Source organism: Rhynchophorus ferrugineus, unplaced genomic scaffold, assembly GCF_030347505.1.
Source record: "Rhynchophorus ferrugineus isolate W39M unplaced genomic scaffold, kcgeb_rfMv2 rfM3, whole genome shotgun sequence".
Lineage (NCBI taxonomy): Eukaryota > Metazoa > Arthropoda > Insecta > Coleoptera > Curculionidae > Rhynchophorus > Rhynchophorus ferrugineus.
The window spans coordinates 56135037-56162996 of NW_027472582.1; the positions used below are offsets into that span (position 1 = coordinate 56135037).

At 32.2% G+C, this 27960-nt stretch overlaps 1 protein-coding gene across 2 annotated transcripts in view; it reads right to left on the reverse strand.

Annotated features, from left to right (window-relative positions):
- The window catches only part of LOC143194225 (inter-alpha-trypsin inhibitor heavy chain H1), a 52375-nt gene that overhangs the window by 15097 nt on the left and 9318 nt on the right, over nucleotides 1–27960 (reverse strand). Inside the window, exons 2-14 of one of the 2 annotated variants that reach the window (XM_076400850.1) lie at nucleotides 24897–25177; nucleotides 24585–24788; nucleotides 22319–22588; nucleotides 22142–22247; nucleotides 21906–22081; nucleotides 21762–21848; nucleotides 18598–18813; nucleotides 15824–16109; nucleotides 9234–9414; nucleotides 9059–9171; nucleotides 5476–5505; nucleotides 2834–3111; nucleotides 2574–2777 (exon numbers count right to left, since the gene is read on the reverse strand). In XM_076400850.1, coding sequence (XP_076256965.1) covers nucleotides 2574–2777; nucleotides 2834–3111; nucleotides 5476–5505; nucleotides 9059–9171; nucleotides 9234–9414; nucleotides 15824–16109; nucleotides 18598–18813; nucleotides 21762–21848; nucleotides 21906–22081; nucleotides 22142–22247; nucleotides 22319–22588; nucleotides 24585–24788; nucleotides 24897–25166 — 2421 coding nt within the window. In that variant the 5' untranslated portion in view covers nucleotides 25167–25177. The remainder of the gene's footprint in view (nucleotides 1–2573; nucleotides 2778–2833; nucleotides 3112–5475; nucleotides 5506–9058; nucleotides 9172–9233; nucleotides 9415–15823; nucleotides 16110–18597; nucleotides 18814–21761; nucleotides 21849–21905; nucleotides 22082–22141; nucleotides 22248–22318; nucleotides 22589–24584; nucleotides 24789–24896; nucleotides 25178–27960) is intronic. The other variant, XM_076400851.1, reaches the window with a different exon arrangement.

Here is a 27960-nt window from a genome sequence, read left to right on the forward strand (position 1 = left end):
TCAACATGCTGACAAAGCAAACTTATAAGCTTACGTGTTAAATATTCTTTTTTTTTGTTAACTGTGTTTTTATAGTTCTTTTTTAGTTAAAATGATTTGTTTAAATCCGAAGATATCTCAGATGTTGCGTCCGACGATGTAGTGCCGTTTCAAATAGAATGGACAGCTTTTCCAGGGATCCTGCTCTAAGTCAGAAATGGCTTTCGGCAATAAATAATGAAAAACTGATGGGAACCTTTTGAGTGGTTTTAAATAAGAGCAAAAGGGTTTGTAGTGTACATTTTACACAGATTAACTACAAACCGAAATGTTAACATTGCCGAGAATTGCTCGATGGGATGAGGTTTCCAGCTATTTAAATTGTGTCTTTTTAATGTTAACTATATGCAACTGATTTGGAAAATTAAACATGCCTCTATTTTAACTGTGGCATGGCGTTATTGAATTGAACAGTGAAGTATTGAAACCTGCCAGTATAATAGATCTAATTTGACAAAGCCTGGGACTTTTTCTACTTTGTTGGTAAATGATGTCCCAACTGTACTATTTAATTCCCACATTATGCACAAAACTTCTGCAAAAACAATTGACTATCGACTGTTTTGCGACTATTTTCAGTCGATAGTTCCCAACGCTACTATTTTGTATTAGTTTGGAATAAATCGTTGACTAGTTTAAACCTTTTATTTTAATTATTGATATATTAGTGAATTCATTGATAATCAAAAATGTATCCATATATGTTGTTTCCAATTAACATCGTTTGGCGTAACCAATTGTCACTAGCCCACAAAAGCATTTTGATAACATTCAAATTTGAATCATATATTTTCAAACAATTTCAGAAATAAGAAAATATGTGTCACTTACTAGGAACGTTATGGCACCACCAGATACATAATATTAATTCTTACTTATTTATTCTTTGGGCAATCCAGATATGCAAATATATAGCCATTATACTCACAACCTAGCGGTAAAGCGACAATAGTTCGCTACGAGTAAACGCTACACTAGCAGCAAACAACTAGCAGCTACAACTAGCGACAAAAACTACACATGTTTCCTCATAAGAACAATAATTTAATTAAAATATTGAAAATTGCATTAGATGCGATCTAACAGCAATAATATCGCCATCAAACCTGACAACACACTTAACAGCAGTTGTAACAATTATCGGAAAAAATTGTAGCTAGATGTAAGTGATTCAAAGCTCACTGGATCATCTAATAATTTATTTAAATTATTTCAGAGGAAACTGGTAATCTGGGAAGTGTTTTGGTAATCTGGAAGGGAAAAAACGAACGTATTTTACTTTTTTTTTCACTATAGATAAGATGGTAGAAAAACACAATCATAGAGTATTACGCTTATTATCATTGCATATATAATCCTATCGAATTGAAATAGGTGACAATAAATTATTATAATAATTTATAATAGTCATCACGGATATATAAAGAAGAACTGTTTGGACTGGTAAAAAGAAGCGTTATCTTCAATAACACCTTCACTTTGCATGAACTTCATCAGACATACAGAAGAACAGTGAATCAGATAGTGAAAGTGGCAGTGACTGAACATAACTTCCCTGATGTGCGCTTGCACACTTACAAACACTGGCAAATCCATAGGGGGAATGCAATGATTTAGAACATAACATATCGGTAAAATTTTGCAAAATAAATATATACAGATAATATCAGAAGAAAATTTGGAGAAATATACTAGTATCAAAAAAAAAAACATGAGATGTAAATACAGCTACGAATGAAACAGGAACTAAACGTAATAAAATATTTTTTACAAAAAAAATTTACCAACAGCACTATAATACGAGAAACAAACTATTTGTATATATTCAAAGTGATCAGTTAGTAGTAGTTAAAATAATTATAATAGATAGATAGATAGATAATATAAATTAATACCTACTATTATTAAATAATAGTAGGTATTAAGCTAAATTGGGTACATATAGTAGTTAGGTTAAATAAGGTTTTTGATTACTTTTATTTAGCTATTACAATGATTGTTATTAAAAAAACATAAATTAAAGTTTTATTATTTTTTAATTTTTAGAGTTCCTTATTTGTTTTTTGGAGTCGGTTCAATTTTTTTTGTTAGAAATATTTTATTTTTCTCTTTTTAGTGTTAGGTATTTACTCAATAAATTATGGAGTTATTTTGTTAAAAATTACAATGGGTAAGCCAAATAAAGGTGCAGCACGTATGAGGAAAAATAGGAATAATGAAACAATGATTGAAAATAAGGGACGCTTCAGCCCACAGGGTCCGCTATCTAACCTAGGTTAACGATAAATGTTCTAACCAAAGTAGAACAACAACAAAAAGTCGTTGCTTCTACCGGGAATCGAACCCGCGACTTGCAGAAGGCTCTAATCACTACACCATAGAAGTTGTTACCTGAAATATTTCTACGGCTTTTTATATAAGATGGTTAGTGCTTAAAAAGCAAACTGAACAGCTTTTGCACTGAACGACTTCCGGTCTTCCGTTACATACATAAATACTAAGTTATCATCCACTTAAAATTAATATATACTTACACTGGCAACTACAACGTCGCCAATTAGTTCGGGTAGAATATTAAATTCAAGATGAAATTTGCCATTAATCCTAGGAATCAATCTTTCGTAGCCTATTTGAACAACAGCTCTAGTGGATGGTGGAAGATATATGGTTATCATATATTTATTCTGTGGTTCATCTGTCAAGCATATAAAACATGCTTCTTTTAAATTAATTTTGGCCTAAAATGCGCGAACATTAAAATAATTAATCATTAACTAGCCTGTATGGTACCTACGTGATGCAGCAAACTTAGGGCGGTGTATTTCGGTTGTATATAAGTCATATATTTGTGGTTCCCAACCTCAATAAAACCACCTGTGATAACAGCACCAATGGGTAATATTAAAGGCAAATTGGATAAGGCTTCATTAGTTGCATCGCTATTTACCACGCTGAATTTAACTTTAGTGATTTCATAACAATTCAAAGCAGTTGGCTCAATAGACACTTGGTCGATTTGTACGCCACGCTCTGACATCAGTGGGTTCAAAACATCTTCTGTATTTCTAGATACTTAAGTTTACAACAAGGTATGAGACATTAATTACTACAAGACAACTATTATTCAAATTTCAACATGTATTAGTTTTGTTATTTGGTTTGAAAAAGTTTGCTGTCAAAGCTCATCAATCTTAATGATGATTTCATGCCAATGAGAACGGCCTGGTGGATCAAAATAGCTCAACGATAATGAATCACAATACTTATTGGAGGAACACTCACTTCAAACTCCCAAAAAACATTTAAACAGCTAACCAGCTATTGAATCTATTAGTATCAAACTCTTATATGCATGAGATAGAAGAGACTAGCCTGAGAAGATCCAAAAGGCTAGCACAAATAATAAAAGTTATTTGTATTATATTGTGACCATCAACAAAAAGTAAATATACTACAATAATGCCAAACGTAAGAAGTCATGAGAAAAGCTAGGTGCGCCATGTCCAGCTACGCTGAAGTGGATTATATATGGTCATAAAGTCTTGGTGTGCATATGGTGGGATCAACAATCTGTAGCTTATTACGAGCTGTTAAAACCGAATAGTGAGTTGTAAAGTTGTAACTCTATTGTAATGAGAAATGCTTCCATTCTCAACATGCATTGACCCTTCTGATTACAACTTGTTCAGATTAGTGAACGATGGTTTCGAAATATAAAATAACTGACAATACAACGGCATTCTTCCTACACGCGCCATCACCAAGCTTTCAGAAATATAGGAAAAGGTGATAGTTATATAAAATATTTTAATTAACATATCGTATAATGTTTCATCATATATGCATTTTTAAAGTGAAAAAATTATCAGAATACATGCAATCCCCTAATACTTAAAACCAATAGAGCAATTATTAGTATTGTATAGAGTTGAAATTATATTACAAAATGCTATTATGATTTTGTCTAGTTTCTTTGATCTAAACAATCAAGCACAATTTACTAAAAATGTTTGTAAAAACTTTAAAAAGGTATTATAAGTATGCCAGCATGAACTATAATGTAAATGGAAATATTCTCAAATTAAATTCAAAGTTTTAGTGAATTAATAATTAATTCGAATTTATCATTAGTGTCATATCTAATTTGTCACTAAATCCATTAGTGCGATATCTAATTTGCGGTACCCTACTATTTATCACATTTTTTTCTTATAGGGTATTTTCAAATTGTTGGGTTAGATATCTTACTGATTTTTGATCATAATAATATATTCATGCAAAAATAGAAAGTAAACCTTATTCTTTGGAAGCCATTCTTTCTTTCGCTCAAACAGCTTCCCATTTTTTTCAAATTCAAATAATGCCATTGAAAAGAAGCGGTAGATATGCCAACAGGTTTTTATAGAACTGCGATTAAATTCACATTAAACATATTTTGAAAGTGAATAGAAAAAATAAAGGTAGAATAAAACAAGAAAAACAATAATCATGCCTGTTTTCATCAAAAAATTGATTATGTTCAATTTCTTCGCATCCTTATATCCTTTTTAAAACATACTCTGTGGTATTTTTCTCTGGACCATAGCTATTACATAATTATTGATATCTTAGTAAACATACTATCATTATTAAAAAAATATAACAGATCAATCAAACTAAAAAAAGTTCTATTATGTTGACAATCAAGGTTACAAATAATTAATGTATTTAAGATTTTTTTATATAAATATATATGATTTAGCTTGTTTAAATTAATATGTGATTTAATTTGTAATAATTAGCTAATTTTAATTAATTAAATTACAATAAATCAACATAGAATTTCATTAGTGGTGTGTAATATTATACATATGTACATAATTATATACATACTATGTATAATTATGTACATATATATATATTAGATGGCTATTAGGTCATTCAATTTGTCAAGTGAAATCGGTAGGCATGTGCAGTAGCATTTTCATTCGGCTTTAGCAGCTCTAAATACACCTTGATAACCCCAATTATATACACAGAAATATTACATAATATTCAAACAAAAACCGATAAAGCAGCACCATCACTTCCTAAAAATATTTAACAAGTTTCGACTGTAGATTTCATTCAACCAAACCGAAGTATATATCGAGGAAAGGTAATATTGAAAGTTTCATGGTTAGTGTCTATATATAGAGAATAATCTATAAACTAACTATATAAAGTAACATTAAATGGAAATCGCGACAGATATCTGATTATCAACAATCTGGGCCACGGCATATTTAATAGATATTCTTTTTTCTCACACACACCTAGTCATTTTAGATGTCAGAAAGTTTAATTTTCTTTAAAAAAATCTTACAGAAATCTAATATAATTTATGATAATAGATTAATAATAAAAAATTCTATTAATAATAATATACCTAATATAAGAATTATGAAAAGAAATTACCACTTTTAAGTTCTAAAATTGGGCCAAATCCTGAAACAAAATAACATACTATTAATATATTTTATATCAACAGTATCAACTTCATTAATTTCGAAATCAATGAATGAATGCATTATGACTTTTAAAATGAGTTATAAGTTGTTTCTTTTTATATAGAATCTCTGTTAACTAACAATTTTTTTTAAATCAGTTATATAATAGGAAGTTTAAAAAGATTCATATATAATTTATTAATTAGTTCTTTTAACAGTTACCGTAAATAAAAATATAAATTAAAAAAATGTATCTCCTAATTTTTTGAAACAAAAAACTTAAAATATGAAGGAAAGTGCTCACAGCTTCTCCTTACTTCTCCTCTTCCAAATGAAAATCATAAAATGAACCTAATAAAGTATTCATGCTCTTTAAAAAAAAATCGATAATTCATTTTTTAAAAATGTTAGTTTTATACGCAAATAAAATAATAGGTTTAATTATCTTAACACATGGGCTGAAAAGTCCAAGGCGTAACAAAGAAAACGCGGTTTTTTGTTCAAAATTGGCTTTATTCATCTACGTAATCTCGATCAAGAGCCACACAATCATTCCAACGCCTCTCTAACATTTCAATACCACTTTTGTAGAACGATTTATCTTTTGTTGTCTCCAATTGCTGTCCAGTTAGATGACGATCGTTTTGATTCCGGAGTGAAGTGATGGATCCATCTTTCATCCATTGTCACTTTTACTATTGATTATTACGTTTAAACATGGCCAAACATTGTTCAGAAAAATCAACACTTCTTCTTGTTCTTGTTTTTGGTCCACAGTGATCAAACGCAGCTCACTTTGAACAGAGCTTTCTTATAGTTAAATGCTCATGCAATATAAAATCAACACGTTTTTTGATATCTTACCATGTTAGGTAACTCACGCAACTTCATTTTTTTATCATTCAAAACGATTTTGTAAATTTTCTCATGTTTTTTGATGTTACCACCTCTTTTGGACGTCCACTGAGTTCTGCATTATCGGAGTCTCTACGACCACGTTTGTAGTCAGCAAGCCAACGTTTTATTGTTGTTTCTGATGGAGCGGAGACTTTATAACAATTTTCAAGCCATTGATTTGCTTTAACGATATTTTTTCCCATCAAGAAGCAATGTAAAATTAAAACACGAAATTGTTTTTGATCCATTATTTTGAAAATAACAAAAGTAGTGTCACTCTTAGCACAATAACTCACAAACTTATGAATAAAATATCATGAAATTTTAAAGGCTTTCTTTTCAACGCTAGTATTGACTAATTTCTATGTGTTAGGTCCGAAACTTCTCAGCCCATGTCTTGTAATGACGGTATTGCATCTACATTCCAGAAAATTGAATATAATTTATTAAATATATGGGAGTAAAAAGTAAAAATAAAAATTGTAAAAGTTCATTTAAAGTTAGTGTAGTACATCACTATAAAATACCTATTACTTTTCTTTTACTTCCTTACGAGACATACTATCAATAAATTGTTGAAATAGAATATTGTGATCGCACAATTTTGCAGGCTAGAAAGCGTAAAATAATACAGATAAAACTCAATAGATGTCTCTGGAGAAACGTTTCGCAACTTCCAATATTCCGATGGTACTATAATTGCCACTGATTGGTTAGTTTAAATTTGTATTATAGGGGCCCATGATTTATTCTTTTGTGAAAACATTTGATTGGTTCAAAAGCATATATTGTAAAATTTAAATAAAAAAGTAAAGTTAATTTACTTGAAAGTCCAATTCAAATTTATAAAATATAAACATTATATATGAGGGAGATAGACTATAGAAACGTGTTATGTTTATGAGTATATATACCAGGTAAAAACAATGCCCGCCACATATGTTTAATCCAGTTAATTTTGGATTTTTAACATGATCAAGTTATTTTTAAATAAAGGAAGCTTCTTAACAGGAAAATAATGTATCATTTCTTTGCTTAAAGTTATTAAAACTGACATTAAACAAAGGAAATCACCAGGCTATTATTAAATAACAGGGGATAATTACTGCAAAAACTACCAAGAAAGAGAATTATAAAACTCACCAACTTGATCAATACAGCATTTAGATTAAAACATGTCCCAAGCATTTGGGAGATGGCGGAAATTATAATGATCCCAAGATCTAGGAAGTCACCAAATGAAGTGAAGGCCTATAAACCCATATCACTGCTACCAGTAATAACTAAGGTTTTTTAAAAACTCCTGTTGCAAAGAATAAAAGCGATCATAGAGAGGACAAAACCTAATATCAACACATCAGTTTGGGTATATTAACAAGCATTCAACAATTGACTAGGTCGACGGAATAACAGATATTGAAAAAGCCTACGAAAGTAAAAAAGTATGCTCAGCTATATTCTTAGATGTATCACAAGGCTTCGATAAGACATGAAGGCCTTGTTCGTAAATTACAGAAAATGTTACCAATACAACACACCGAACTATTAAAATCGTACATTACAACCAGATGTTTAGAGTCAAACAAGAAGAAGCTTACTCTACAATAAAAGAAGCTAAACCAGGTGTACCACAAGGAAGTGTACTGAGAGCAATGCTTTATCCACTCTTCACGTATGATATACCACAAATGAATAATATCACGATGGCTACATTTGCTGATGATGATGCGATTATAACTGTCGGAGATAATAGTGAATAAGCCTCACGAAAATTACAACAGGCAAGTGACAATATAAATAATTGCACACAAGCTTGGAAAATAAAAATTAATGAAAGTAAATCTGTGCATGTGCAGTTCACCTACAATCAGACCGTACAAGCACCAATAACATTAAATAATACTATCATTCCATATAGCAAAAACACTAAATATCTCGGAATGAATCTTGATGCAAAACTTCGCTGGAAGGAACATATAAAGAAGAAAAGCTTATTATGCTATTATAAAAGCAAATACTGAAACCTATATGCACATATGGAGTTCAATTATGGGGATGTTCTGCAAAGAGTAACATAAATAAAATACAAATATTTCAGAACAAAGTCCTGAAAGTTATTGTGGGTGCACTGAAATATTATAGGAATGATTGAAGTATTTCAGCTTTTGAATACCACCAGAACAGGACACAGACTCAAAAGAATAAAACCATCTGATCTTGTGTAGTGTTGTGTAGTGAGGTACATATAATAAAAAATACATGTATAAACATTATTTCAGCAGATACTGAGATAGGGTCGATGGGTCCTCCTAGTTATATACCCAGATTTAAGTTATCATAAAGACAAACTGTAGGTTAGTCGGAAACGACGAAAAAAATTTTTATTTGCTTTCTGTAGAGCCAATTATACAACACTTAGAACGAATATACATTTTAACGGACTAATTTTGATTATAATTTAGTCGCGAAACCGTGGAGAAATACTAAAAAAATTCTTCTTTGCGAAATCATCAATTAATTGAACCAATCAAATGCCTTTGCGGCTTTATTAGCGCAACGGTTCGTTTGCGAAACATTTAGCCAAATTTACGAATAATGCTAAATCTTTATTATCTGATACAACAATATTTAATATAAAAAATTAATATATTTACTTGGAAAATGCTTGCTTTTCGACATATCTTCTGCGTCGAAAATTAGAATAGAATCTGGCTTTGCTAATACGAAGGGGGTGACTTCAGTGAGAAAAGAATAGTTCATAGCCAATCTATACAATAATAACAGCGCTGTTATACATAAATATTTATTTAATAAATCACGAAACCATACTGGGAAGCTGCCTCCTTTAGTTCCGCGTTAACATTAGCTTTGTCATCCTGAAGGAGACTCTTTATTGTTAAAAAAGCCCAAACGCGTTCTAAACTGGTTGACACCATAATTATGCGTGTTCTCAATTTCCTCACTCCTGAATCCACCAAGCCGACCACAGCCGGTGCTTGAAATCCTTCACCTAAAAAAAATTTGTGAATTAAATATAATAATTAAATAAAAATAGACTGGGAATCAGTTTAGTGAATTTTCATATAAGTTGCGGTCGCCATATTTCATCCTTGAACCCAATTTCATCTTCTGTCGTATCTTTCCCGCTAACTAACGCTATGTATAATCTATCCAAAGTTATTTTGTGCATAAGTCATCAATATATTTAATGTATTACCTGCCGCAATTTGTAAATTTGATTTAGAATCAGAAATTTTTTTTCCTTTTGAACGTATAACCGAACTAGCCTGTTCTAAAATCTCCTCCGGTTGTCAAGCGTATGCAAAATTTGTCAAAACAATAGCGATGAGATTGATAAATTGCGATACATTTCAAACCGCTGATTATTATTACTCCGAGTGAAAATTCCAAAACCAGACAGGACATATTGCGTCTCTAATCAGTTACTTAGCATTTTTAATACTTAATATTAATTTCCTGCGATATTTATTGAAAATATATTTTAGCCTATTGCAGCTGCACTGAATATTAGTATAGAAACGTTCACTGAAATATCTCTAAAATTAAAAAATATAATCAAGATCAGCTTCATCTCATCTTATTTTTATTGAAAAAATATTTTTTGGCATGTTGCAGCTGTACTGAATATTAATATGGACACGGTCACTGAAATATCTTAGCTCTGTCAAATATTAAATATATTAAATATTATTAGGTATAAAAATGGTTAGTAGTTTTTCAATACAGACATAATTTAATACTATTATTTCAAAGGAAACTCTTAGCCCGAAAAGTATCCAAGAGGTCAATTGGAACTTTACAGACACTGAACAACAGAATGGTCACTCGTGGAAAGTTGACAATAAACATAGTGAAATGACAACAAAAGTTTATGGAAAAAGGTAAACGTTGGAATAACAACTCACTAGATTTTATTAGTCATAACATTTATTAATAATTAATTGCCGATATATTGTCTTAGTAATATTAGCTAGATTAATTAATAGCTCGTTAATAATTAGTTAATAATAATTAATAGCTTAGTTATTCACTTGAATGAAACTTTCTGAATATGATTCAATACTGCCAGTTTCTACGACAAGGTGATGAGAGTGGAGTGTTAGTGCTAGTTATTCTAAATGTATCTTTTATGTGCACAGGTATGTGTGTAATTGTTCAGAACATACATGAGAATTTTGTTAAAATGTATCAATAGAGAAAGAATAATAACTGTTTTTCAGATACGGCAACTCTAACTCGTAGGTGATACGGAAAAGAGTTCAATGCAAATATAATCAAACATAACCCCAACCTATGCACTTTTATAGCCGTGTTCTTAATTGTAGTTTCAAGTGCTTCGATAATATTTATTTAGATTTACTATAATGTTAAAATAAATTATATTTGATAACAGTATTTTTGTTTAATTATTTTATATAGATTAGAATTTTGTTGGATGTCAAAGCCAAACTGACCTAAAACTCATAATCGATACGGCAACATAGCCACGTTTTATCGTCACAAATTTAAGCGACGTATATAAAAAATAACTTTCACTAAAAATAACTATATAACTATAACTAAAATAACTATATTCAGCTACGTTAGTCATTGTAAATACACCACCTCTCAAACAGAACATATACTGACTAACAAAGCAATAAATAAAATGGTATACGCCCAAATAGCACGATAAAATTAAGATCGCTCAAAGCAACCAGATCTGAACCATCCCTAATCCAAATTATGCTGGAGATGAAAAATGCAATAGATGAAGTCTAAACTAGAACTGATTAACTAGAAACCAAGAACAGCGGATAAGATCTAAAAGGTCAATGGAAAAGTCCCCCGCCTGACACATAGATGGCGCTACTAGAATTAAATCCATACATTTTTTAGTTAGCCCTAACCCTCAAATGATGCGTGTAAAAATTTGACAGCTGTCGGATCATTAATTTATGAATTATAACATTTTGAATGAAGCAACTTTTGTTATTGGTAAAAAAAGGATAAAAAGGAATGTCGGGTGTTGATAAAATATTTCTTTTTGAAAGGAAAAACTACAGTTGAAGCAAAAACTTGGCTTGATGCCGAGTTTCCGGACACTGCCCCAGGAAAATCAACCTTCAAGGATTGGTATGCTAAGTTTAGAGGTGAGAAATGAGCACCGAAAACGATGAACACAGTGGACGCCCAAAATAGGTTGCTACCGACGAAAACATTAAAAAAATCCACAACATGATTTTGAATGATCGTAAATTGTAATTGAATGAAATAGCAGACACTCTTAAGATATCAACTGAACGTGTACATCATATCATTCATAAAGATTTGGGTATGAGAAGGTTCTGTGCAGAGTGGGTCGCTTTTAACCATAAACAACGACGAATTGATGATTCAAAGCAGTGTTTGAAGATCATTAAGCGTAATAAACCCGAAGTTTTTGGTCGATATGTGACAATGGATGAAACATTGCTCCATTATTTCACTCCCAAGTCCAATCGACAGTCATCCGCGTAGACTGCACATGATGAACCCGCTCCAAGGCGTGGGAAAACGCAACAGTCGGCTGGCAAGGTTATGGCGTCTGTATTTTGGGATGCGCATGGAATATTTTTCATTGACTACCTTGAAAAAGGAAGAACCATCAACATTATAACATAGCGTTATTGAAGTACGAAATCGCCGAAAAACGGTCACATTTGAAGAAAAAGAAAGTGCTGTTTCACCAAGACAGTGCACCGTGTCATAAGTCAGTGAAAACGATGGCAAAAATACATGAATTGGGCTTCGAATTGCTTCGTAATCCACCGTATTCTCCAGATCTGGCCTCTAGCGACTATTTCCTGTTATCATATCTCAAACAATGCTCGCTGGGAATAAATGTTCGTCAAATGATCAGGTATCACCCTTAAAGGGAGTTGTTGAATAAAAAAAACTAATTTTGCCAAAAAAATGTGCCGGACACTTTTCAATTGTTTTGTTAATAGATGAAAATAATATAAGGAGCAAATATATTTACGTGTTGCAGGTTAGAATGCCAACGGTATTCTGAATAACGTAAATAGCCGTGAAATATATCTAAATAACCAGCAAAATGTCTTATCTCTGAGGTGCACATGCCACATTAATCATTCCTTAAATTAACAGGCTACTAAAGATATTTTTTGTAATACATCCGGATAATAAGGCAAAAAAAATTGTAAGAAGAAATACAATAAGGCCCCATGAAGAAATACAACTGTACACCTGATATGTATATATATTTCATTGACCTGAAAACTAGTCTTAAAACCATTTAGAGCAGAAAGTTAAAAACTTTACGAGGGTTATTCAAACAGCAGTATACCGAAAGTCCAACGTGCCTACAACAACATACGTGGCAACAACCGACATAACTACCCAGCATAAATTCGAGAACTAATTAAAAAATTAAAAACCAGGAAAAATTATAACAAACTGCGGATAATAAACACCTATATTCAAGAACTATTTGCCTATAAAGGGGCATTGGAGAGCAATCAAGAACATCATCTCAGGCATATAGCATCTATCTCACCTTTAAGAATCAACACCAAACCAAAACATGGGCCAGAGACAATACACAAAAAACAAAACTCCTTGCTGAACATCTAGCTGAAGTTTGTAGTCCCAATCGCGATCAGATGAACCACGTCATAAGTAGCCCTAAGAGGACTAACCGATAAGATAAGAATAAACCTGAATCCAAAATAGATGACTAGAGAGATCCTAAAACAACTGCTTAGAAAACCTTGCTAATTTTTTTAACGTAGCTTTTTAGACTAAAATGTATGTCAGCATATTCGAAAGTAGCGGAAGTAATGATACAAACCCTGCTAAAATATTTAATGATGTAAAATCGTATAAACCTATTTCTCTATCGATTGTGTCAAAACCTTTCGAGGAAACATTACTCAAGAGAGTCCTAATATAAGTCCTATAATAAAGCAAAGCAACCTAATTGTGGACTATCAGTTTGAACATTCAGAAATCGACCAAGTTCATAGAATAATGGATATCATTGAACGCTCTTGGGAAGAAAAACAAATATACTTTGCCTTCGATAATTTTTGACACCAGGGCTTGATATATAAACTAAGTAAAATGCTGCCAAAGCAATATGTAGAGATATTAACATCATATATCTCCAACAGATCTTTCAGAATTAAACAGGAAGTAGAGTATTCTCAACTCTCAACAAAGGAAACAAAGCGTCGACCTACTTTTGATCTCTGCTGGTAAAGAAGATAGTTGCTTTTTCCAAGACAAAAAGCGGAGAAAATGAATTAAATCTAATGGTTGGATCATTGAATTAGACGATCTAAGTCAGAGCGTCTTCTCTTTGGCATTGTTAATAACAAAATTAAAAGCACTGAATGTGTGAATAAATCATAACAAATGTAGAATACATTTACAAAATATGGTTTACCATAAACAGTCACTCCATATTTCATGTTTATTCTTGGTAAATGGTTGTTTGAGCCAAATTAGATTCATATTTGCAAATATGTTATTATTTTTCACGCTATCAAATCGATGATCATATTCGATCTGCTGTAAAAGAAGCTACCCCGACATCAAGAAAGAAATTAGAATATGAGGTAAATTACCCCCTTAAAATTAGGGAATTGATAAAAGTGACGATAAGCTAGAAGAGTATGGCACAGAAGCCATAGACAAAACAAAATATTTAATTGAATTAGTAATCAGACAAATCAAAAGATTAAAGAATATAAACAGAGTTACTTCGAAAAATATGCAAGTGAATTAAACCCGGAAGCAGATTAAATTTACTGGCTACGGGAACCAATTCGGAGATTTAAAAGACCAATTTTTAGTGTACCGCCTATTAAAAATAATCAAAATGAATGAGTTCAACGCAACGATAGAAAAACTGAATTATTCGCAGAACATTTAACTAACGTATTCCAACGAAATTCCGGTTTGGATTTCAGAATTACCATCCGACAATCGACCAAGTGCACAGAATAACAGCGGTTGTTGAAAAGGCATTCGAAGAAAAGAAATACTGCCCTGCAATATTCCCAGATGTCTCACAAGCTTTTGACAGAATATGGCATTTGGGATTAACCTACAAAATGAGCAAATTACTATCGACTGCTGTATTCTGAACTCCTAAACCCATTTCACCAGTATTTCCCTCCCCATGGACCACTCCTATATCTACTTTATACTGCTAATGGGGCTTTACTGACAACAACAAAAGAAACAGTACTTGAAACATTTACTGACGATACAGTTATAATAACAAAATATGTATATCTGTCTAAATCTATAGAAAAAATACAAATAGCGCTCAACAAATTCTACAAATAGACTGAAGACTGGAAAATACAACTTCATTGCTCCAAATATGTCCATGTTTAATTACGTCACTTGACGAATGCCCGATTCCTCAAGCAAAATCAGCTAAATACCTCGGAATATATCCCGATGGCAGGTTAAACTGGAAACATCATGTTAAACAAAAGCACAGCAGATTAGACTCAAAATCAAGTCCACTGGTTAGTCGGATGATACTCTCAAATTTACCTAAACTCAAATGTATAAAGGATGGAATGTATCAATCATTCATAATTATTAGTCAATTATTCATATTATATTATTATTCATATTATTATTATTCATATTATTATAATTCATATTAGTGAATCATAAAGTCTATTTGGACCTGTGGGGTGCAAATATGGAGTAACACTAAAACATCAAACCAACTAGTAATCCAACGCATCCAAAATAAAGTTCTACGATTAATTACCAATGTTTATCGCCGTGTAACAAAAAAAGAGCTCCACGATGACCTCGGAATCAAATATATACCCGAAGTTATCCAAGATTTCGCCCTAAAACATAAATAACGTTACTAAATCACAGCGACGTGCAAGCAACACAGTTACTGAACAACGAGCGAGAAATTAGAAGATTGAAACGAACCAAATCACATGATCTTATTTACTGCATAAATATACTTTTAGCTTTAGCTAATTTGGGAAAGAAATACTAACGTATTAATCCCGTACTGGCCTTATTTGTAAATTAATGCAAGTACAACAGGATAGTAGTAATAAATTAATTTGTAAATTAAGATTTTGAACTAAGCATATCTAATGTAAGATCTAATTAACAAAAAAATATAAAATAAATATTAATATCAGTATTCAGTTTTAATCAGTATTCAACATTTTTAGTCACAAAATATGTTTCCCAATGCACCCATTTATATTTGAAAACCAACAAAAATGTCGATCCCTTGTGACAGTGACTATTGATGGCACGGACAGTGGAAAATTTCATTGCTGAAAAATTCTTGCCTTTATTATTTTCTTCACAATTATTCCACATTTTCTCATCATATAAACATCATTCTTATAACTTACCTCCAATTCCGTTTACGAACAATTCGCGTCCTTTAAACAGGACTGGAAAGGTTATTCTAGTATCCGTATGCTCATTATTGATATAAATGAAGTGAACATTCCTAATCAATGGTGACGAGAATCCTTTGTAGAATTCTTCCAGTTGAGTTGGCACACCAACGCCTTCATAAATATGTTTACTAATGCCGCAATTTCTTATCGAGAGTCTCTCTAAAAATTCTCTATCGCACTTATCTCCAAATGTTAGACCAAATATAGGCACTTTATCTACATTAATTCTGGTTATCTGAAACAAATTTAAATTACTTATTAACGTACATGTTAAATACTAATAAATGTTATTAGATGCTCTGATAACTTTTTTACTTTAAAAAATATTTATTGTACTGTATACCAGCCAAACCACGCTGCATCGATCTGAAGAAGTGGCAATCAGAAGGTGCTATATCTAGTAAGTAGCAAAAACAATTATTCACGGGTCCTATAGGCATCTACAATGACAGTTTCACTCGGTTTTAGCATTTCGCAATACACCTAGCTGATCCCACCATATGCACCGCTTTATTTTATGGCCATGAATATTCCGCTTCAGTGACGATTTGAATGGCTCTCCTGTACTAGTTCACGGCTTTTTATATTTCAAATTAATTATATAGTTAATTCGTTTAAGATGCGACAATCAGTGCGCATTCGAGGAACCAATCCACACACCCAGAATACAATTTGCTAAAAGGCGGACCAATTCAGCTCCAAAAAATATGTTATATTAACAATGCTGCAATCCATAAAGACAAAGTTGAAGCCAGTATCGTCACTAATCACGTCCTGCAAAATTTTATTCAATATCTTTTTTTATTGCAACTGTTTTCATGCTAATTTGAGTTAATTCTTTTTTAAGAAATTTAATTAATTTAATTTTAAATTTAATTTAATTTAATATAACTTATTTTTAATTCAAAGAATGTTGATCCCACCAGATCACATCTAATAATCACAGAATAACTATGTGATTAGTTAGGCCTGGAATTTATTCAGCGATGCCTTAACAATCTTTTCTCAACATGTTTAACTTTTAACTCCTCAATTCTCATCATCATGTCCAAAAAGGAAAGGAAATATTGGCTACGTTTATAACTCGGTATATTGGAAAAACAAAACACTCGCAAATTAACGACAAACCCTATAACAGTTAACTTTTGTACTTCTTAAATATGGCTACATCAGATATTAAGAATATTGCTAACTATCGTTAATATGTAGTTTTTGTAAATAAATAACTTTAAGAAGAGCAATTTAGCATAATCAACAAAAATCAACATAAGACCGCAAGAAACAAGTCGAGAAAGAGAAAGAGTTAAAATACAGGAGCCGCGCAGGATCCCCAAAAGCTGCAGAGGAGTTGTTGAAAGAGTACACACTGTACACTACACTAGAATGCATCGCATAAAAGAACCAATTCAACAATAGTAACTATTTAACATAGTCAATTCTTATATAGTCTACTTAAAATAGCAATGAACTCACGTCATCAATATGTGCCCGTCGCAAATTGCAAATTCGTTTTAGAGTCGGACAATATTTTCCTTCTCATTTTATTCTATTTAAAAATAGACAGAGTGCTGCCTAACAAGTTCGAACATCTAACCGAACCAGCATGCTAAAGTCGTCCGGATGTCAAACGTATGCAAAATTCTTCAAAATATTAATTATAATAACTACGTTATAAACCATAAAATACGTAAATTGCTCTTTTTAAAAAGTGCTGAAAATTTCCAAGACAGGGTGATGAGAGTGGAAACAACTAAAAGTGATACATAATTAATACATGATAATTGTAGAAAATGTGCACAGATATGTATATAATTCTTCAAAATATAAATGAGCATTTGGTTAAAATGTGTGAGGAGAGAAAGAAGACTAACTATTTTGCAAATATGATAAATGCATTAGGGAGAATGCAGTAATTAAATCTAGGTTTACCAAGAAAGATGTATATATGTAGTAACATCACAAACTGAAAACAAATACAATGATATCAAAATGACTTTACAAGGAAACACTATTCCGAAGGAAATAAGAACTAAGCATAAAAGGTAAATGTGTTTTCAAATGAAAGTAAAACACATTATTTGGATATAAAATTGTTGATTAGGGATCCTAGGGATGGATACCATTACAAAAAAAACGCGCCTGGAACACTAAATCATAGGTGGTATGGAAAAAAACTAATATAAATGTAATAAAATACAACCCTAACCTCCAAAGCATTATAACTGTATAATTAATTGTAGTCCTTTAATAATATATACATTAGACGAACTGTAATGTTAAAATAAATTATATCTTATAACAGTAATTTTTAATTTGATAAGATATTTTTTTATTTTTAACAATTTAATTATTTTATTTAGATTAGAATTTTTTATACGTTGTAGCCATATGAACATAAAACTCAGAGTTGATGCGGCAACATTGCCACGTTTTGACTTCATTAATTCAGATGACGTGAGTTGACTGCTATTTTGAATAAACTATATGTTGACTATATGACACTCTATAGAGGATTGTTACATTTTCCCACAATGAAAACCTCAAAAGGTCAGGATCAACCTTAAAGGCTATGCTATAGGTATCTGATAAAATCACATAAACAAATTATAACTATAGCAGTGTAAAACACAATGAAAGTCAATACAATATTGGATAATGTATTATTTTAATTACGGTATTTAATAAAAATTTTAAAAACGCTTCTTATATCCTTATCTTCTTACCTCTGATAAAATAATAGTTGTATTTGTTTGGCCAACAGTCGGTTCTCCATCAGTTAAAAGTACAATAATAGGTTGAAACACTTCATTTGCCTTAGCTTTAGTAATTTCCAATCCCCTTTTCAGTGCATCCAGAATGTTAGTTCCTCCTGATGGTTTTAAATTTTCAAGCAAATTAAGTGCATTAGAAATAATTCCTGGTACAGCACGAAAGCATAACTAAAAAAAATATAGTGTGTACAAGAATAGATAAAGTTTGGAAATATTATAAAAGACACAAAAGTAATCGTACGAAAGCATTTATTTAGTAAAATGTTCATTTTAGTAGTTCTGTTTTTTTAACACTTTTTGAATAAGATCATATTCTTAAGCAATGATGCAACCAAATATCAATATCTGCAGTTTCGTCACTCGTTTGTCACAATTACAATCCAAGAACAACAGCCAGTAATTTTATAAAAAATATTTTTTCTACAGAAATATGTTACTACCAGTAATAATAACTAGCTCTTTTGAAATGTATCTCCCAGTACTTTTGATATATTGCATGTAAGTTTTCCTTCACCGTCATTTGTGAACATCACCTAACAAGATTATTAGTAATACCAGTAAGATACAAACCAGTATCATGACTAAATCAAGCATCATTTATGCTATCTATATTTTGGTTGACACCGGGTCTTCTTTTAGAAAAGCATTTCAACTTAGAATTTTTTCTTCAAGAACGACTATGCTAGTTGAAGCTGCATCCTTTTAAAATTCTACATTTTCTTATCCACCTACATTTTTTTAAGATTCTGATTGTTGGATCTCTGACTTGCTTATAAGTTTAATTAAAGAGTCAGTGCATTTTCCACATACCTACCACATCTAACAGGTTCATCAGCTTGCATAGACCGAAAATATTATTTACGCAAACTCGACTGGATTTAACACCTGCTTTTTTTGATCGCCTTACCTCGTCGCGTGCCCTTTAGGTCTCATTTGAATAATCTTCATAAACACATTCCTAGCAATAGGCTAGATGATATGATGATAAAAATTAGTAAACAAATATTCAAATTTAAATATTTATAATTTAAACTTTTTTGTATTAATTTACTCATTAACTATGGAACATGAATATTTGGATAGATGAATGATAGCCTTGTCCAATACATTGGTATCTGCCCTTTCAAATTATAGTCATAACATCTTTCAATAGGTTTGCCATCGATACAATTTCGATTTAACAGATCAATTGAAAAGCCTACCATAGTAAAACACAATTTTTTGACAAAATTAGTTTTTTTTATTCAACATAATTTCCTTCAAGGGTGATACACTAACTATAGCGAACCTCCAACATTTCGATACCATTTTTGTAGTACGATTTGTCCTTTGCTTCAAAATAGGCCTCAGTTTCGTGGATCACCTCGTTATTCGGCGAAAATTTCTTCCCAGCGAGCATTCTTTTGAGAAACCGGAAATAGTCGCTGGGGCCAGATCTGGAGGAGGCAATTCGAAGCCCAATTCATGAATTTTTGGCAAGGTGAATTGTCTTGGTGAAGCAGCCCTTTCTTTTTCTTCAAATGCGGCCGTTTTTCGGCGATTTCTTCATTCAAACAGTCCAATAAGGCTGCGTAATAGTCCTTATTAATCGTCCTTCCTTTTTCCAGGTAGTCAATAAAAATTATTCCAGGCGCATCCCAAAATACAGACGCCATAACCTTGACAGTCGACTGTTGCGTTTTCCCACACTTTGGAGCGCGTTCATCGTGTGCTGTCCACTCGTATGACTATTTATTGGACTTCGGAGTGAAATGATGGAGCCAAAACTGGGGTTTATTACGCTTTCATTATCATCTTCAAGCACTGCTCTGAATCATCAACTCGTCGTTGTTTTTGGTCAAAAGTGAGCTCGCGCGGCACCCACTTTCTTATACCCAAATATTCGTGAATGATATGATCAATTTACGATTATTCAAAATCATTTTGTGGATTTTTTAAAATATTTTCGTCAGTAACAAACACTGTCAGTTTCACCACGTCTAAACTTAACATACCAATCCTTGATGGTTGATTTTTTTTGGAGCAGTGTCCGGAAACTCGGCATCAAGCCAAGTTTTTCCTTCAACTGTATTTTTCCCTTCAAAAAGCAATATTTCATCAACATGCGAAATTCCTTTTTATCCATTTTTCTCATAATAACATAAGTTACTTCACTCAAAATGCTATAATTCACAAACTAATGATGTCACGGAAGCTGTTAAAATTGTCGAAAGCTTTTGAGGGTTAGGGCTGACCAAAAACATATGGTCATTTTCAATTTCGACACTTGCAAATAATACTATTCTCATAGCTTCCAAGTGGCATTGCTGCATACTACTCTTTGGTACATTTTAGAGTTGTCAAATTTATTTAATAATTTTCTCGAAAAAATACCAAAGTTTAATTGCGGATATGATGGTTAGGAAACGGTAAGTGACATTCAGCAAGTTTGTTTTTTGGACTTCTTTCATAACTGGCGTAGTCGGTAGGATTCCAGCGAGATATAGAGCTGTTATCTATTAAATCCATTCAGATTAGTTGGATTAGCTATCGTTACCGCAGTTACTCGCAGCAGCACTATTTGGTATTAGTTAAATGGAGTTCGGGAAAAAGTATCGCATCTGAAGCTGTAAAGTCACAATAGGTATATTGAAGGTACTCAAATACCCCTATCCATAAACTATTCCTCTCAAGACTAACATAGTTTACTAAAAGTTAGACACAAGCTTGCAGTTCGCAGTGAAAGAAGTTACGTTGTTTTACAACATAGGAAAAAGCATAAAAGACGTACGTAAGGAGCAATACGTTAATAAACAAGTATATATATATATATATATATATATATATATATATATATATATATATAGAAAAACCAGATGTTAGGCCTATGGATATAATTCAGCCGTTTCAAAAATGATTTGCCAAGTATCTAAAGAGATTTACCAAGAGTCTAAAGAGGAACTTGACCACGGCTGAGGTATGTTGAGGATTTCCAGTTTTTCGAAAATATTTTCTTTTGATCTCAATTCTAATAAATGATAAAATAATGTAATATTATGCTTATAAATAAACAATCTTAAAAGAATACAAATTAAATCTAAATAGGTAAACATGTGCCAGGTAAATCCCTACATTACCTCAGAACCGGTATAATTTTCACAGTCCATATATAAGCAACAATCGTCATGGTATATGTGATCTATTTCTTCTGGCAAATGTATATCCTACACCAAAACAACAATACAAATAAATATATTTTCAGAGTAAAATTTCTGTATTACCTCAACGTCCTCCGAATCCATCCCTCGATCAATGGACTTTTGGAGCACCACTTCCCCCGGAATTAGATCCCACAACGAAATAGTATTATTAAACTGTATAATGCTGAAACAGTCATCTGGTTTAAGTGTATTCAAAATATTAACCATAGCCTCCTTCATTAGTTCAAATTTTTTATCTGTTTCAAACAATAAATATATTTCAAACCTACTTGACTATTTCTAACTTATGCATTTACCACACATACTGCCACTAACATCAAGAGTAAATATAACTTGCTTCTTTAATGGAGGCAGCGTTGGAGCAAAGAAGTGCAAGAAATAACCATTCTCATCTATGAAAACCTAAAACAAAATAATAGTTATTTTTCATTAAGGCCCTGCATTTATGGCAGTAACCCATAAAATATGTTTACTTCACCGCCTTCCTCGTCCTTCGCAAGATCGTACTGGACGACAAACTGCCCAATAAGTCCGCCCATTACTCCTTCGTCCGTTGATAAATATTTTGAAAGAGATTTCTGCTTTTCAATATCTGGTTTGAATTCTATTTCAGCACCAGAACGAGACAATACTGTAATAGATGCTTCTGGATCTAAATTTGAGTCTTCTTTTAAGTATCCGTTACCAGATCGCATATTAGGAACTTTTACGAATTTAATTGGCACTTGTTCGTCAATATTAACCTATAACATTACATAGGAATAATATTTTTGAATACATATAATAACAAAAGACTGGGTTCAAGACTTTTTAGATTAAGATACGTTTTACTATATTGTACATTTGCGTAAATAAATAGTATAGTGATCTGAAGAAATAAAAATAGAAACTAAAAAAAAATAAGAAAACCTGCAGAATCTATCTAGGTGAAAAGTTAATTAAAAACTACGAAATATACAAAAAAAAATAGAGGTACAGTAACACGAACGATAAGTTCAAAAAATAAAACATGGATATAATTTGGAGAGATAATGGAGAGAGAAAACCAGCAATAAAAATAGAACAGTTTTACAAAATTGTAAAAACTTACACTAGAGAAAAGTCATATAACTTATATGCACATAAAAGATGAAAAAGAGACATAACAACTGAATAAAAGGAGGGGTACTTGTTTTACCCAGAGGAATGAACATACAGCAAAATATACCGACCGACAAGAAAAGAAAATGGAGGCACAGAAAGGATAAAAATTGAGTTAAAACGCTAGTTATTGAAAAAATATAATAATATAATAATGATATAATAATGATAAACCGGCAAAACAAATTGGATCTTAAAGGTCTATTTGGACGCTATCTGCGATATCAAAATTATTTGAGAAATTGTTCTTAAAACGTATTAAAAACGTAACCATTTATAGAAATACCAGATTTCCAGTTTGGATTGCAAAATCACCACTCGACAAACGACCAAGTGCATAGAGTAACAGCGATTTTTGAAAAGGTATTTGACTGAAAGAAATACTGCCATGCAATATATCTGGGCGTCTCACAATCTTTTGACCCGGTACGGCATTTGGGATTAACCTGCAAAATGAGAAAATTGCTATGGAGGAATTACTATCAACTGCTGAAATCATATATTTATGAAAGAAAATTCGGTCTTGCATGAAGGAACATTCCCAACACTTAAATCTATTTAGGCTGGATAGTATAGAGTAATGTATTGGGACCACTCCTATATCTACACTATACTGCTGATATCTCAACAACAAAAGAAATAGTACTTGGAATATTTGCCGACTACACTAACTGTGTCGTGACAAAATATGTATCTTTGTCTAATGCTGTAGAAAAAGTATAAGTAGCGGTCAACAAGATCTACAAATAGAGTAAAGACTGGAAAATACAGCTTAATAGTTCCAAATGTGTCCATGTTAATTTACGTTGTGGCAAAATGACAAAAATTAACAAAATACCCCCGGCATCAATTTCAACGATATGTTAAATTGGAAAAATCATGTTAGGCAGCTACTTTTTGCCACATCTAAGCAGATTAGGCTCAAAATTAAGCAATCTTCCTTTCAACTTGAACTAAAATCAAAGAGATTGGATTATTAATCAAGCCAATTTAGACCTGGTGCTCAGTTTTCTGGGGTGCAGATATGGAGATACACTAAAACTTTAAAGCAACTAGTAGTCCAATGCAGGGTAAACAAAATTATCTTATTAATTACCAATGCTTATCGCTACTTAGCCAACGAAGAACTGCATGATGACATCGAAATCAAATGGGTTTATAATGTGATCAAAATGTAATCTTAAAACATGAGATAAGTCTGCTAAATTACAGTGACGTAGAAGCAATACAAGTTACTGGACAACACGCGAACCAAACCACACGAACTTGTATAGTGTAATTCTTAGCTTTAGCTTAAGTAGTTCAGTTCTATTTTAATTTGGGAAATCAGGTTATATTAATCCCATACTCGCTTGCCTATTAATGCAAGTACAACAGAGCAGGAGTAATGAATTAATTTGTAAATTAAGATTGTACTAATCATAGCAAATGTAAGATGTAATTAATACACTTAGGAATGTAGCGACCTGGTACCAATTTTTCTTCGAAAACCTTTTTTAAGATAAATAACATTTATATTGTTTAAAGAAATTTATGTAGTTCTTCAAAGTAAATAATTGTGCCCATTATAGAAACTCTATGTCACTTAATTTTGCTTACCGATAGTACAAAATCTTCAACAAACTGACCGGGAGTGACATTTAATATTAGTTCATACTTCTCGTTTATTCTGTTTAGAAACTCTTCATATGTAACACAGAAAGTAACTACGCTACCTGGTTGGACATCTGCCGAAATAATAAAACGACCTGACTGTCTTGTATACTCAGTTACATGTTCGATGCCATTATAATCTTGCTCGTCCTACAAAATTAAACAAACATGTATTCAAACAAGTAATACGAAATGTAGTAAGTTTGGATTGTAATTTTCACCAAAAGTTCCTGTTAGATCATAATTTAAATTATTTACCTCAACAAGAAGTCCCTCGGCATATTCCTTCCGTTTTACTTCTGATACATACTGTTTCCCATCAATCTCAAACGTAAATCCAGAAATAAGTGCTTCTTCAGGAATTACTACACAAAAGGTCACCTCTTGTTCTTTATTCGTATCGTTATGCAGCTTGTTAGTAACCACAGTCTTAGCAAAACGATTGACGATCCTAGTTTTAATGAGCGAGGAAAGAAGCTTTGGTGGTCTTTCTATTAACACCCAATCATCAATGGAATCGCAATGCATTGTTTTGAATTCTAATAAAAGCATAAGAGTTATTAATATGTGTAATAAATTAGGATTTGTTATAGTAATAGAGTTAAGTAGTAACTATAGTTAGATTATAGGAATTAGAGTTATAGTAAATACGTAACAGATCAATTGAAAAGTCCCCGACCTACCATAGTAAAACACATTTTCTCTTAAAAATTAGTTTTCTTTTGTTCAACATAATTCCCTTCAAGGGTGATACACTGCTTATAGCGACCCTCCAACTTTTCGATACCATTTTTGAAGTACGATTTGTCCCTTGCTTCAAAATATGCTTCAGTTTCGGCGATCACCTCTTCATTCGACGAAGATTTCTTCCCAACGAGCATTCTTTTGAGATCTGAGAACAGGAAATAGTCGCTGGGGGCCAGATCTGGAGAATACGGTGGATGAGGAAGGAATTCGAAGCCCAATTCATGGATTTTTGCCATCGTTTTCACTGACTTGTGACACGGTGCATTGTCTTGGCGACCAGCACTTTCTTTTTCTTCAAATGCGGCCGTTTTCGGCGATTTCGTCCTTCAAACGGTCCAATAACGCTATGTAATAGTCGCTGTTAATGGTTCTTCCTTTTTCAAGGTAGTCAATGAATATTATTCCATGTGCATCCCAAGGAGTTCAGTTCCAACCTTCGTAGGGTGAAGACGTATTTTCAATACGGTCCAAGCTATAAAAAGATACCTTTCTTTAAAAAAACCCAGTATTTTATTACGGTTATTTAATTGAGTGTTAAAAACGCATAACAGATGCGGCTATCCGTCTCTCAGTGGACCTAAAGTGTAGTGAATACGTGTTTACGTGACCAGACAAAAGGACTGCATCTTATTTTTATTAGTGTTTAAAATTATTTCATCTTATTTTACAACAGTCCTTTTGAAATTCATTTATAGTAAAAAACTAGTGCTAAAACAACGTAAGTGAAAAATGAAGTGCGTGAAATGAACAATGTATTTATTTTATTTTTTTTATCCTCTGGAAGTAAATTAAATAAAATATTAAAAATTAAAAAATGGCAAACCATAGCGATTCAACCAAATCACCTGCACACTTTGATATACGATTAGAACAAACAGCAATAACGCAAACTCCACCGTCAGAATGGACTACAGTCATTAACAAAAGAGAAGTCCAGAAGAAGAAATCGCGAGGAAACAAACAAGAATCAGTGACTATTGGTTGCAGAAACCGATAGAGACAAAAAACAGTTTTAGCAACCTGTCGGAAGAAATTGAAGAGAACATACAACCAAGCCCTGAAAAAGTTGTTCCCAAACCACCACCAATAACAGTCTATAAGGTAGGAATAATAAAAAATATCCATGACTTATTGAAAATCATTACTACGAACTACACAATTAAAACAGTGAGCTATGAAACAATTAAAATCCAATTGTTCGAAGCGGATCACTTTAAAGTTCTTATAAAAGAAATAGATGAAAGAAACACCCAATACCATACATTCAGGCCAAAATCCGAGAGAACATTTAAATTCGTATTAAAAGGATTACACCACGGGACGGACTTTAACACCATCAAGGTAGCACTAGCTGAAAAAGGCCACGAGGTCGTAAATATTCACAATATACGACATCACACGACAAAAAAACCTCTGCCTATGTTTTATATAGACATAAAACCTAATGCAAATAATAAGGCGGTGTATGAAATCACCAAATTGGAAAATAATATTATTAAAAGCGAACCACCACATATAAAAAGAATTATACCACAATGCACAAGGTGCCAAGCGCACGGGCACACAAAGACTTACTGTCGCAAATCATATAGATGCGTAATATGTGCAGGAGAACATAAGACAGGAGATTGTACTCGTAAAGTTCGCGATGAAAAAGTGAAATGTGTTAACTGTAACGGAAATCATCCAGTGAACTACAAGGGTTGCGCAGTTCACAAGCAACTACAGAAAAACTTTATCCGGCCTTAAGGGAAAAAAGGCATCAACAAAAACAATCCACTACTACCAATCTACCACTACCAACCAGAACAAGTCAACCAGACATAACTTATGCCCAAATAGTTGAAAATGGTTCAGCACAAAAACGAGAGACAATATCTCAACCTACTGAAACTAGCAACATCTCAAGATTAGAAAATATGATGGCCAAACTAATGGATCAAATGAGTACGATGCTTGGTCTACTCACAACCGTCGTAAGCAAACTTGCCTAATGCCTGAAACCAAAATATAAGCTTTATCATACAAATCACCCTGATGATAAAGCACATGGAGGTACAGCCATAATAATTCGAGATGATATAAAGCATTTCGAAAAAGAAAAATTCCGCAAAGACTACCTGCAAGCCACCAGTATAACCATAGAGGAAGCCCATGGACCATTAACAATTTCTGCGATTTATTGCCCACCCAAACATAACAACAAGGCAGAACAATTTCAAGAATTCTTCAGTACACTAGGTAATAGATTTATAGCAGGAGGAGATTATAATGCAAAACATTTAATGTGGGGTTCAAGAATAATAACCTCAAAAGGTAGAGAACTGCTCAAAGCCATAAGGATAGATAACTTACAACATATCTCTACTGGTGAACCAACATATTGGCCTTCAGACAGAAATAAAAAACCAGATACAATAGATTTCTGTATTACAAAAAATATTGATCCAAAAAAGTGTCAGGCAGAATCATGTTTCGACCTGTCTTCTGATCATTCACCAATAATAGTAACAATTTCTTCAAAAATTACCATCAAAGATAAACCCCCTTCTCTGTGCAATAATAGAACTAACTG